The following is a 13,889-nucleotide window of genomic DNA, read 5'->3' as shown; positions in this document are numbered from 1 at the left end:
TTTATACCATATGATTCCCATTTGATAACTTACAGATATATTTATTTACTTAAAGGAAATATGTCAAATATTATCAGTAGATATTTTTGGATTATGGGGTTACATGTCACTTTTTAAAAATTCTTTTTGTCATTTTTATAATCTTTTTAATTGTAAAAAACTCTATTTTTTAAAATATGAAGTAAAAATGAGTGTGGTTACTGAGATCCTTTTTAAAAAGACATAATGGGTGAGAAAATGCTTTGATTGGAGAATGCGGACCAGGCTGTCCAGCACTTGAACATTGTATTAATGAAGTAGGAAAGGTGTTGCCGTGTTATTGACCATTTGGTTCCTCTGGAGCTCTGGCATTGCTCAGTCCTGCCTCAAAGGGAATGTTTAAAGGAAGTTGTCACAATAGTTCATTCTTCTGTATTCACGCAAATCATGGTTGTTCTATTTTTCTCTTCCTCGAGAACTTTCTGTTCTTTTTTTCTGTGCCATATAACAGGATGGAAGTCACTAAGGGTTGTAACTACATTTAGGAGAAGAAGGGAACCAGTTTAAGGGAACAGTGTGTCTTAATTTATGCAGATATCCAATGCTAACTTATTTAAAGGTTGAGGAGGTCATTATCTTAACACATAAGAATTATTTTTGCTTAGAATGTGTAGAAAACAAGGCCTCAATATTCTTGAATAATTGCTGGTTGTCTCCCTTCTAAAGCCTATTGATGAAAACAAGTGTGTATAAGTGTAAATGTGTGGGTATATATAAATCCTTACTAAGTTCTCTTGTGTGTGTGTGAGGGGAGAGGGCAAGAGAGGTAAGATGTTTATCTTCCTGACATTTCTCATTGGACCCTGAGGTCTGCCCTTCTAACTGGGGCATCCATGGCATGACACATAAGGGGTTCAGATAGACTAGTTTGATATTTGCTGGTTGGAAATTCTTGGTATAAAATCACATGGTTTTAGAGCTGGAAGATTCTTATGGATTCCATTTCAATTTTACGTTCATTTTTTGCCAGGTACTTTCACATACATCTAAGATTCCTAAACCGAGATGTATTTATCCCTAGGTTATACCACCGGATGACCCTTAAAGCTTCAGGATCTCTAGAAAGATTCAGCATGTTTATTCCTTGACTTCCCCTTAGCCCATGGCACAGTGTTTAAGGAGAGGGCTTCATTCGTGCACGATTAACCAGTAACACGACCTTAGCACATGGACGCGAGAGTTCATCCAAAAGTTCATGTTTGTTCATTTGTTTATTTGCCTTTTTGTTGAAATTAATCTAACAGTCATTGCTTTAATTTTAATAATAGAGCCTTTAGGCAGAGCTGAGGGTCAGGAATTTTAAGTTGCCACCGTACAGAGAGTGAAATGTGTGCTGGGGCAACTCTAGGCCAGGACCCTCATGGACAAGCACATGGCTTACCAAGAAAACAAGGAACTCTCTTACCATTTGGAATCTAGAAAGGCCTTTTTCCAAATAAAAGGAACTTACATGATTTGAAGCAGATTTCTTTTGTTTTTCATTTTCAGTCTTTTATGCAGAATCAAAAAGAAGCAGTTGTTGAAAGATTCTGTCTTGGAATTGATAAAACAATGTGTTGGGTTTCACTATGCCACATGGCTATTTAAATTTAACCTCTCCCGAGAACTGTAGCTGCCTATGTGACACCCTTACTTGGATGCTTAATAAACGTCTTAACCTCAACTTGTTCAAAAGAGAACTCTTAATTATGCCCAAAGCCCACCAATCACCTCTTCTCTAAGTTTTTTCTATCTTAGAAGATGGCATTCCCATCTGCCCAACTTGGGTTATAAAAGTTATCCTCGATTCTTTGCTTTCCCTTTCCCCAGGATCTATCAACAATTCCTTTTTACTTTACCTCCAAAATGTATCCTTAAATCACTGACTCCTTGCCATCACTGTTGTTACCTCCTTGTTCAAATCACCATCATCTCTTATCTGAACTATTGCACTGGTCTTCTCACCCATCTCCTTGTTCTCTTATGATCTATTTTCTACCAAGCAGCAAGAATCACCTTTAAAAAATTAATTTGATTGGGTCATTCTTAAACTGAATTCTGAATCAAATCTGGTCATCCCTCTGTTTAAAGCCATCCATTAGTTTTCCATAGCAATGAGAATAAAATCTTTACCTCTTACCCTGGTTTCCAAAGTCCTTGGGGTCCAGCCCTGACAACCTCTGTAAACTCAGCTTCTGCCACTCTCTCTTTTATCCAGAGTTCTCCAGACCCCAGGTTCTTTAAAGATGCCAACCCATCAATCTGAGGACCTTCCTTCTACCAGGAACGGGCTTTTCCTATCTTCCTATGGCTGGCTTCTTCTAGCATTTGGAACAAGATGCTCTGATAAATGTTAACTCTCATAGAGGCCTTTCCTGATCACCTGATTACATAGATGTCCTCCCCATCCCTGCCCTTGCAAGGCACCATTTATCACACAACTCTTCTTACCCTATTTAAATTACCTGGATGGCACTCATAGCTATCTCTAGCACTGCTGCCTACCTGAATTTAAGATCCCTGAGAGTAGGGCCTGCACCTGCTTTTTTACCATTGTGTCACCAAGACCACAGAGGAGGTCAGTGTTTGGTGTGGCATGAACTCCATCATCAGCTGCTTTTCATATGATGTGGAATCCAGCTTTCTCTCAACTTGGGAACCAATAGACATTTCTACCTGTTCTGTTTTTATAGAAGACTGGACTTTATGAATATAAAGTCTTTGGTGTTCTGGAGGACTGCTCACCAACTCTACTGGCAGACGTCTATATGGACTTAGACTACAGAAAACAATGGGACCAGTACGTTAAAGGTGAGTGATGCTTGCTTTTTTTTGTTTTTTTTTTTTTTGAGACACAGTTGTACTGTCAAGGCAAATTTATAGGTCGTCTTTGCTTTCCAGAGGCTTTTTGTTTGTTTGAGACACAGTTTCACTCTTGTAGCCCAGGGTGAAGTGCAGTGGTGTAATCTCAGCCCACTGCAACCTCCCCTTCCCGGGTTCAAGCGATTCTCCTGCCTCAGCCTCCTGAGTAGCTGGGATTACAGGCATGTGCCACCACACTCAGCTAATTTTTGTATCTTTGTTATCTTTGGTTTCTCCATGTTGGTCAGGCTGGTCTTGAACTCCTGACCTCAGGTGATCTGCCTGTCTCGGCCTCCCAAAGAGCTGGGATTACAGGCATGAGCCACTGCACCCAGCACTTTTTTTTTTTCCCCAAATCATTAGAACGTAGATCTATTCTGACCAGGTGCAGTGACTCATGCTTGTAATCCCAGCACTTGGGAAGGCTGAGGCGGGCAGATAACTTGAGGCCAGGAGTTTGAGACCAGCCTGGCCAGCATGGTGAAATCCTGTCTCTACTAAAAATACAAAACCTAGCTGGGCATGGTGACGCATGCCTGTAGTCCCAGCTACTCAAGAGGCTGAGGCACTAAGAATTGCTTGAACCCAAGAGGCAGAGGTCGCAGTGAGCCAAGACTGCACTTCAGCATGGGCAACAGAGGGAGACCCTGTCTCAAAAAAAAAAAAAAAAAAAAGGTATAATCTCTTTTTATTTATTCTTGCCAGTAGAAAAAAAATAAAGTTAACTTCTACTACATAGTGCTTCCTATTAAATTTTGAAACAAAAGCATTTTAAATGTGGGACTGAAATGCACTTTTGCTATTGCTAGGACTTGCTCCTTACATAGTCTTAGACCCTCCCCACAGTTTGCTCTTGAGGCTCCTTTGCTGTCACTTTTAAGTTGTGTGATCCTCGCATGTGTCTACGTTGTCATGAAAGGGGAGGAGGTGCGATCCAAGTTTTGGTTTGAGAGTTGAATCAAAATTTTCCAAACAGAGAAGAATACATGTATGTGAGGAGGTGAGAGAGTGATGGGATGACTGGTGAAGGGCATTCTAGGCCCAGGGATCAGCATTAGTATAGTCAGGAAAGCATGAAGCAATATGTTCAACAGCCACCAGCAGTTTGGTGGTGTTGGGTTGGTTGGAGTAAGAGAACCTATCCTAGGTCTTCAACTACTGTTAGTACTAGTTCTACTACTACTATTGCTAGTACTGTTGTACTAGTAGAATTAGCTAATAGAACTAGTACTAGTAGTAGTCAAAGAGCTAGGGTAGGTTCTTCTACTACTAGGTGAACTAGGGCAGCTGTTGGGTCCAGATCTTCCAGGGCCTACCATGGTGACCAGGCTATGGGTCTTAGACTTTTCCCTGTAAGTGTTGCGTTATGAAAGACATCACACAGGGAATTCTCCTGCCACTTAGAGCTGGAGTAGCCTCTGCCAACCCGGTCATAGTGGAATGGAGCTATGGAACTAGCCAAAGGCACATAAAGCCTTTAGTCAAGACTCTTGGCGGCAAGTAACAGAAAGCCAACTAAAGACAGCGTAAGAAGAGAAAAATGAGTTTATTAGTTCATGGCACTGAAAAAAAGTCCAGGTGTTTCTAACTTTGAGGACAGCTGCAACAGGGAACTTAAATAATTTCATCAGGATCGTTTCTTTCTCTATCTCTACACTCTGTTTTCTTCTGTGTTGATCTAATTCCTAGGCAGATTCTTATGTCATGGCCAAGATGTCCACCAGAAAATCCAGGTTTATATTCTAACCATACAAATAACCCCAGAGGAGCCGGGCGCGGTGGCTCAAGCCTGTAATCCCAGCACTTTGGGAGGCCGAGGCGGGTGGATCACGAGGTCAGGAGATCGAGACTATCCTGGCTAACATGGTGAAACCCCGTCTCTACTAAAAATACAAAAAACTAGCCGGGCGAGGTGGCGGGCGCCTGTAGTCTCAGCTACTTGGGAGGCTGAGGCGGGAGAATGGCGTGAACCCGGGAGGCGGAGCTTGCAGTGAGCCGAGATCACGCCACTGCACTCCAGCCTGGGAGACACAGCGAGACTCCGTCTCAAAAAAAAAAAAAAAAACAAATAACCCCAGAGGAAAGAGAATTCTACTTTTCTAGGGATGGCAGCCAGATGCCAGGATTGGCTCTTGTCAGCTCAGCTTGGAGTTTGTGCTTATTTTCTGTGGACATTCATCATGGTTTTCGGCAACTTAGCATTCTCAAATACCCTTCCTATTTAGGGGGCAGTGGGATGCTTACCTATCCAAGGGAACAGCCAGACACTGTCTGTCCAGGCCTCCCTTGCAGCCAAGATACAGTCATGTGACATAGACTCTGCCAATAAGACCCACATGTGGCTTCAATTTGGAAAAGAGACACGCGAGGAAGCAGGCAGCATGGAAGATCCATTTTTCAGTGACCAGTGAAGGCATCTGATTTAGGGCAAACAACTGCTGAGACTTTGATGTTTGCTCCCCAACATCAACAGCTTTTACTCTGGGTTCTGATCCAGTGGAAGCAGCAGTTAGGCTTTGCTGGAACAGTGCTGAGGTTGGGAATCTCACTCTGGTCCATCCAAGAGCTTTACTAAATCACTTTTTGCTCTCAACTTGCTAGAGTGACTAACTACGACTCTGGACAGATCTGCCATCCCTGAATTAGTCACCATGGCCATGTCTTGCTCATTTTCCCAGCCCTGAAATTACTGCAGAGTCAGTCTTGCTGAAACCATGCAGCTGAGAAGTAGGGGAAGGGTGATGCCCTGAAGGAAAACTGAGATGTTCAAGGGGGGATTAATGCTGAGCATGTAAAAGCAACAGAGGTCCACTTCTCCCTTTCCTTTAAGGACTCTCATCAGCCTCCTGTGACCATAATGGGCTGGCACGCTCCTTAATCTGCAGTGTGCTTCTAATAGATTTTTTTTCAAAAGCTAAATTTTCCCTCCTTAGCATCTCCTCCAAGGACTTTGGGCTCCTTCTGTAACTGGAGGTGGAAAGAAGTTTACTGCACAGCACAGTCTGGGGACAGAGGGTGTGCATGCCATTAAATTTCTTTGCTATCTCACTCCAAGAGTTGGCTGCTGTTTGCACATAATAGTAAGATGAAAGGATTATTAGGGAAATTCGGTCACCCTAGCTGTGGCATAGTGCAAAGAAACATGGGAGAGAAGAAAGAAACTTGGGGTAAGCCACAGTTCTGCTGATCTCTAACTATTTAAGAAGGACGTTGCTCATTCTGGAACCTTCATTTCCGACCTATGAATGTGTTAGACTGGGTGACTCAGTTCCAGGTTAGCTGTAATGGGTCAAGGAATCCTAAAGGGGAATTAAAGGGCTCAGAAGCAAAACTATTGGTACTCTAGTGACATCTGGTGGTTATCCTGAATTTTAAACCTCTGACTATTTTTTTTGATGTCTGATTTTATTTCATTGCATTAAAATAAATATCAAGAATATTATTTATGCTATAGAATGGACAAGATTTGTTGGCTTCTTAGGCAATAAGTTTTCAGTGCAAATTAATCGGTTTGACTTATTTCTAGAATTTTATACCTTATGAGTTAGTGGTTTATCATACCCTAAGAGGTTATTTTTTTTTTTTTTTTTTCTTGAGACATGGTGTCATTCTGTCACCCAGGCTGGAGTGCAGTGGTGCAATCATGGCTTGGCTCACTGCAACTTTGACCTCCTAGGCTTGGATGATCCTCCTACCTCAGCCTCTAGAGTAGCTGGGACTACAGACATGCACCACCATGCCTGGCTGATTTTTTTGCTTTTTTTTTTGTTTGTTTTAGAGAGAGATGGGGTTTCACCATATTGCCCAGGCTGGTCTTGAACTCCTGGACTTAAGCAATCCACTTACCTTGGCCTCAAAAAGTGCTGGGATTACAGGCATGAGCCACTGTGCTTGGCCTAAGAGGTCATCTTATTAGTTGTAGCTAAAACGGCTTCCAGATGCATTAACTTCTTTTGCTCTCCTTTAGAACTCTATGAACAAGAATGCAATGGACAGACTGTGGTCTACTGGGAAGTGAAGTACCCTTTTCCCATGTCCAACAGAGACGTATCCTTTCCACAAGGTACTCATTCCCTGGCCTTCTAAGTGTTTCTGTGTTCCTCAGCTGCAGTCTATTGCAGAGAGGTAGAGCTGGTTTCTCAGCAGGCACAGACAATATTGTCTCTGATTCTTGCAGCAGCATCTGCTAAAGATGTTGCTTCTTGTGTGGTGTTTGGAGAGCTCAGAGTGTGATTTCTGGGCCCGACCACATGGAGTGTCTGTAATTATGGTCACTGGAGAGCAGCTCTTACTTTCCTAAGAAGTTTCCTAGGCCTTGAAATTGTCAGGCAACAAAATTGGGGACCTGGAAGGAACTTTTTAGAAAGAGTGCTTGATACAGCTCCCTCAGTCTACAGGGAAAAAAAGGGCTCCCAGGGGCACATAGGTGGTTAGTGGCAGAGTGGGTGCTGGAACTCAGGCCCCTGCATTTCCAGCTCTCTCCGCCTCCCCCATCTCAGTAGACCCCACAGCAATCCCTCCTTGATTGCTGGCTCTAGACACTGACTGTAAGCGTCTTCCTCTCAATGTCCTTGTTTATGAAATGAAGCAGTTGGATGAAATGTAGGGAGGCTTGGCTGGCACTGTAAGGTTTTCAGAAGCCCCCTTAGGACTAAGCTGGGGGGCTAGGATGGAATTTTGGAGGTGGGTAGGATGGAGGTAGGATGACTCCTAGGTAAGATTTTGTCTCCTTCACCATCCTCTTCAATCCCAGCAGCGAGGTGTTTTACAGATTCAATTTCCATATAAGATCCTTTTAGCAAAGGGTCCCGTGGAGTCAAAAAAAAGTTTGGAAGCCGCTGAATTAGATAAACTGCCAACCCTTCAAAGGTGTTCTGCCAAATTTGAATCACTATATCAAGGTAATTCTTCCTCGGTGGAGTATCAGATGATATCTATCACATGAGCTGAGAAAGTTGGGGGAGAGAGTGGAACAATATTTGCTAAAAGGAAAAACTAAAAGCTGTAGGAGAAAGGAACCCAGAGACAAATCAACATCTTCTCTTTCCTGAAACATTTAAGAACTTCACTCACCAGTACATAAGAGCATGGAGAGAGAGACTGTCCAGTGTGAGGGTGGGGCAACAGGGGGCGCTGTCAAGACACGAGGTGGGGCTGAACGCGGTGACTCACGCCTGTAATCCCAACACTTTGGGAGTCCAAAGTGGGCAGATCACTTGATGTCAGAGTTCGAGATCAGCCTGGCCAACATGGAGAAACCCCGTCTCTATTAAAAATACAAAAAAAAAATTAGCTGGATGTGGTGGGCGCCTGCAATCCCAGCTATTCCGGAGGCTGAGGTGGGAGGATCACTTGAACCCAGGAGGTGGAGGTTGCAGTGAACCAAGATTGCGACACCCCACTCCGGTCTGGGTGAGACTCTATCTCAAAAAAAAAAAAAGACACTGAGGTGGCTGGGGGCTGAAACGGCTGCTGTGTTATAGTAAGTGTCATTGTGTTGTGCGTAGTGACTTTTTGATTCTTTTAGGTTTTTGATTCCTTTGAGTATGAAACCCAAAATTCTGTTGTATGAAAGTGTAACTAACAAACTAAATATCTGAGCCTCATCCAGCTATGAAATTCTAAGTAGGTTTTGGAGCCAGATCTGGGATAAAAATTCAGGTTTCATCACTTCGGCTGGAATGTGGGATTTTTGGCAAGGTTCTTTTCCTCTCCGAGCCTCACTTTTGTCATCTGTAGTGTGGGGATACTCATACAAACTCACAGGGTCTTTGTACGGATCGAAATTTAAGCTTTATTTCAAGTGCATGATGTTACATGATAAGGGCTCGATAAGTAGTGATTCCTGTGGCGTCATAGACTTTCATTATCCTCCCTAGAATAGTGCCGTAAACTTAAGGGTTCTTCTGTCAAGGCTGATGGACATGAAATGGCTTTGTTATTCTTGGTGAACTAGTGTTAGCCCAGAGAGGGCATCTGCCTATGAAATATTCAGGTGGTCCCATGTCTTCCTGTGGTCATCAGTTGTAACATTGCTTGATCATTTACTATGCATAGAGGTCAGTAATTAGAGCATTGGGTGGGGCCAGAACAAAAAGGAATGACACCATTTTCTGTCGAGTGCTTATTCTGCCCAGGTCTTTCTCTAATGGCCTCACCAAGCCTGTCTGGAAGGCAGTGTTACTCCCTTTCCTACATAGGGAATCTGAGTCTCAGCAAGGCTGAGTAGCTTACCTAGGACCACACAGCTGCTAAGTGACCATTCCTCTGTCATCTCCTAGTGCCTTCTTGGAGAAAAGTGGTTTCCTCACATAATTAAAACCACTCACAGGTAAGTAATGCATGCTCTTAGGTGAGAACGCTAGGTGGTGTGAGGCATAGTCTTGCAGTGCAGGTAGGGAGACAGGGCAGGTAAGTGAACTAGCAGTAGAAGGGAGCAAATGCCAAGTGGGAGGCACAGAATTACCTCCCTTTGCTTCCAGCTTGTGGCACTTTCCTTCTGTCTGTCTACAATGCTGGCATTGGTGTCTTGCCTTGACTGGCCATGCAGTATGTCTACCTCCGGCAGCGGCGAGACCTGGACGTGGAAGGGCGGAAGATCCACGTGGTCCTGGCCCAGAGCACCTCCGTGCCTCAGCTTGTCGAGAGGTCTGGGGTGATCCGGGTGAAGCAATACAAGCAGAGCCTGGCGATCGAGAGTGACGGCAAGAAGGGGAGCAAAGGTAAAACCCATGGTGCCTGTCAGTGCACCCAGCCAGGGGTCCCCACTGGAGGGCCAGGCTGATGGAGGGGCATGTCGAGTACATGAAGCATATTCTTGAAGGTCAGAGGACAGGCACAGGTGCAGAGCAGACCAGGATCGGCACCTAGAGAGAGCCTCATTCCACCCCAACAAACTTGAGTAGAGTATGAAGTTGATGTTTAACTCTGACCCAGTCTATTTTCTCCAGACTCATGGATTGTCCGGATGAAACCAGACCATTATAAGTAAGCCAGAGAGTTTAGAAATTCACTTCCAGCTGGTCCTGTAGATACATACACTGGGCCTAAGGGTAGGCAAGAAAGCTGTCAGGTTTGTCTTGGAGATCTCAGCTCCAGCTCAGTACAAACTCAGAGACTCAAGACCTGCCCAGCTTGAGTTCCAGCCCCCAGGGAGGAAAGCTGCAGACAGAGAGTGGGGCGCGAGGCCACCAGCTCTACCAGAATGAGTGTGGCCTTGCGTCCTAGGCAAAAATCTGAATCATAGCTAGATGGTCACCTTGAATATGTCACCTAATTTTCATGAGTATCTGTTTCATCATTTGTAAAATGGGATTAATTTGACCATCTCCTTAGGATTGCTAGAATAATTGAATGAGAGGCTATATTCAAGTGTCCAGCACTTGCCAGGTATTTAATAAATAGCAGCAAAATGTGTCTGTGGCTGTGTTTTCAAAAGTGCCTATATTTAAGTATGCGTAAGCGAAGTCAGTGGAGAGAAGTCCATCTGAAATATATGCCACCTCCCTCTGCAGTTTCTGAGCTTGAATATGAAGATATAAAGTTTGCACAGTTTTGTTGCTGTATTTTTTCTGGTATTTTTGCTTTTTCTGAATTGTCCTTTCTTTCCCTCTCTAGTTTTCATGTATTACTTCGATAACCCGGGTGGCCAAATTCCGTCCTGGCTCATTAACTGGGCTGCCAAGGTGAGATCCCAGGAGGCGGGGCAGGCGGGAGGGATGGGGGAGTGTGTTTGACAAATGTTGACTTAGCCCTTGGGGCTGTCAGGCTGAAGAGACACATTGTCTCAGGCGTAATGAGGCTCTTTATGAAGAGTTTGGTTGAGTGACTCTGGTTAGGGCTGGGGGTTGCCAACATCCAAGACGGAGGCTGGGACAAAAGACAAAGAATTGTCAGCTTGGAATGCCAGCTTCTCCCTGCTTGTGCCCCAAGACCCCGCCAGCATCACTCTCTGGAACCTCTGGACAATAGTCTGCTCCTGGTAGGAGCAATAGTGCCTTTGGAGCCTATATTCCTCAGCTTATTGGGGAATAAGACAGACTGACCTGGCTTGGAGACAACCAGATGTGTCCAAGCCTGAGGGAAGCTTCCACTTTTGTTGTTTTTGCCTTTTTTTGTTTGTTTGTTTTTCTATAAGGGAGGGAACTGCAGTGGTAGTTTGTATCACTAGAGACCGCCCAGGAGCCTGGCATTATGGGGACCATCAGCCTGCTTTGCATGAGATCTACTACTTGAGAGGTCAACAGATTCCTTGGAAGAGTGAAAAAGCACATCAACTTTGGAGTCAAACAGATGCAATTTTGAATCTTGGCTCTGCTACTGACTGTCTTGTTGTATTTAAGGAAGCCATGCATTTCTTCCTTTTTACAAAAGAAGATAGATGTCTTCTACTGCATAGAAGGGGAGTAAATAAGACAATATTCAGGAGAAGTCTTGCCCAATGCTCAACATGAACTAAATAATCATATATCCTACTCCTTGATCCCCAATCCTTACCATTTCCTAATTCAGTAAGGCAAGTCCTTCCTCTCATTTCTTTGGAAGAATGTAACAGTCCAGCCCAACCCCATTTCTTGTGTTTTCTTTTTTCAAGAAACACTGTTTCAGAAACATCTTTGCTTTTTCCTAGAGAAAGCTAACATATAAGGCCTTTTTGCAACAGAAGTTCCTGTTGACGGGTGTTCCTTTTGTCCTGGGTCCTACTTTTTGTCATCATCTGCAACAACATTCTGTTGAAATCCAGTTACGGAGCCTATTCATTTTTGTTAGCCCTAAAGCCAACATTGTTTACCTTCTGCCACATCCCAAAGAATCAAGAGTAACCACTGTGAAGACACAGAAATGACAGTCTCATTTCCTTTGCAGAATGGAGTTCCTAACTTCTTGAAAGACATGGCAAGAGCCTGTCAGAACTACCTCAAGAACACCTAAGAAAGAGAATTGGGAACATTGCATCCATGGGATGATGTCTCTGGAAGTGCCACCACCCACCGCTGCTCAGCCATCCCCTGCTGTTTCCATCTTCGGAGGCCTACACACTCTACCACGTCCCTTCTAAGCATGTTCGCCTGACATCCAGCTCACTCGCCTGCTTCCTTTCTCACTCCCCGCATCTTGGGGTGGGCTGCCTTCTTCTGCAATTCAATATGGGGCAGACTAGGGAAACCTTTGCTTGCTTACTATTAGGAGGGGAAGTCTTCAGTAGGGAATACAATCATTCCATTGTGCAATTTTATGGGGATGGCTGGACAGAGGGACACAACACAATTTAATAATGACTATTTGGGCAGGCTGGCTCTTTTGCAGCTTGTGATTTGTTCCAACTTGGGAGGGGCTGCTGGAAGTGGCATTCCATTCAGAGCTGACTTTCGGTGCACCCAAACTGGACAACATGTGCCAGTGGCCATTTGCCTTATGCCCTGTGGAGCTGATTAGGCTGGGATTTGAGGTGATAATCCAGTAAGTCGTTCCTCATTCCTACTTGTGGAGGATCAGTAGCTATTATGATGCCAGACCATTTGGAGAAGTATCACAGGTCTGAGGGGGACACATAATATGACAACCACATTTTTCGTCATCATCCATGTCTGTTTTTTTTCTCTTTTCCATATGTCACTGGGGAAAGGCTGCCTGTACCTCTCAAGCTTTGGATTTTACTGGAAACTGAGGCATCAAGATGGCTGTGGCAGCTAGCAAAAGCAAAGATGCTTTGTGCATAGCCTTGTGAAAAAGTGTCTTTCTATGCAATAAGATGAATTTTCCTTCCAGAGTATTTAGAAATGTAGAAGGGATAACAGTTCACAGCCAGGTAAAATTTAACTGGTGGCTTAAAGACTCTGCATCTTTTTCTCAGGAATTCTGCCTAAGTTATCTGCCTTTTCTACCACCGAAAAGACTTTTAGTTTTCTATGGTTTCTCCTGAATTTTGGTAGGGTAAGGTATTTCTATAGTCAAAGGCACAGCCTTGATGATCTCAGGGAAAAATTTTAATCACTGTGTATAATGATACTAAACCTTGATTAATAACAGAGAAATTCAGGATGTAAAGCCCTAGAATGGGATTTATGAACGTGGGATACCTCAGACTGTTTGTTTTCTTTCTGGGAAGAAAAATGTGTTCTATAATGAATAAATATAGAGTGGTTTTTACTTGTCCTGTGTACCACTTCCTTCCTACCTTCTTCCTTTTGTGAGAATGCATCAGTTAGATCTCCTTTCTCTGCAAGTGATATTCAGCCTAATTTGTAGATTTGAACATAAAATGTAATTTTGGGCTTACTTATATGCAAGGTCAGGTGTAGGTAACCTCAGGTAGGGATCAATACAGGTGCTCAAACTGAGATGAGAATTCAGATCTTTTAGTATTGGTCTGCATTTGCTGGTAGCATTGTCGCTAACAGCAATAGGTAGGTTTGCGTCTTCCTAGGCTCATGCCAAGCAAAACAAAAAAGACAATGTTTCTTTCTAGTAGGACCTGCACTATTCCGTAATTTAGAGCCCATCTAAAACATTTGCTTATCTATGTCCTGCTCATTATGGTCATCTGGATAGAAGTATACAAGTAAGTGAATGCCTCATAAAATTATCATTAAAATATCATTATCAGTAATGTAGCTGGAATCTATTCTAGATAAACTACATCTGAATGCCTCCTGTTAATAGAAGTCAAGTCGAAATCTTATGAATAGATTCTTTTAAATAAAAGCACTGAGATTATAGTCACTGAAACAGAATTGGCATGAAATGGTGTCATGTAAACCATTTCTTTAAATAACATTAAATAATTTGCTAAGAACTCTGAAAATACTAAGAATGCTCAGTTTCTAGGTAAGGTACTTATTTTAAAAGGTCACAGCATTTGCTGTAATGAATGGAGTTATGACTTCTTAGCATTTTTACTTGCTAATTTGGAGTAGTGGACAGTCCTCGCGAGCTGAGGTTATGTAGGAAACTGAAAACTCTTGAGCTACAGTAAGTGCCAAAAGTAAAAAAAAAAAAAAAAAAAAGGA

At 43.3% G+C, this 13,889-nt stretch overlaps 1 protein-coding gene across 3 annotated transcripts in view; it reads left to right on the top strand.

Moving 5' to 3' along the window:
- Nucleotides 1-13,889, top strand: part of PCTP (phosphatidylcholine transfer protein) — a 74,895-nt gene that overhangs the window by 19,031 nt on the left and 41,975 nt on the right. The window contains exons 2-6 of one of the 3 annotated variants that reach the window (XM_011979242.1): nucleotides 2,712-2,829; nucleotides 6,848-6,927; nucleotides 9,431-9,602; nucleotides 10,498-10,565; nucleotides 11,746-11,870. In XM_011979242.1, coding sequence (XP_011834632.1) covers nucleotides 2,712-2,829; nucleotides 6,848-6,927; nucleotides 9,431-9,602; nucleotides 10,498-10,565; nucleotides 11,746-11,811 — 504 coding nt within the window. In that variant the 3' untranslated portion in view covers nucleotides 11,812-11,870. Of the gene's footprint in view, nucleotides 1-2,711; nucleotides 2,830-6,847; nucleotides 6,928-9,430; nucleotides 9,603-10,497; nucleotides 10,566-11,017; nucleotides 11,503-11,745; nucleotides 11,871-13,889 lie in introns of those variants that run through there. The other 2 variants (XM_011979243.1, XM_011979241.1) reach the window with 2 other exon arrangements.

The sequence above is a fragment of the Mandrillus leucophaeus genome, unplaced genomic scaffold, assembly GCF_000951045.1.
Source record: "Mandrillus leucophaeus isolate KB7577 unplaced genomic scaffold, Mleu.le_1.0 Scaffold20, whole genome shotgun sequence".
In the NCBI taxonomy this organism is placed as follows: domain Eukaryota; kingdom Metazoa; phylum Chordata; class Mammalia; order Primates; family Cercopithecidae; genus Mandrillus; species Mandrillus leucophaeus.
Note: the sequence above shows the minus strand (reverse complement) of the source record. Positions and strands in the feature narration are given on the sequence as shown.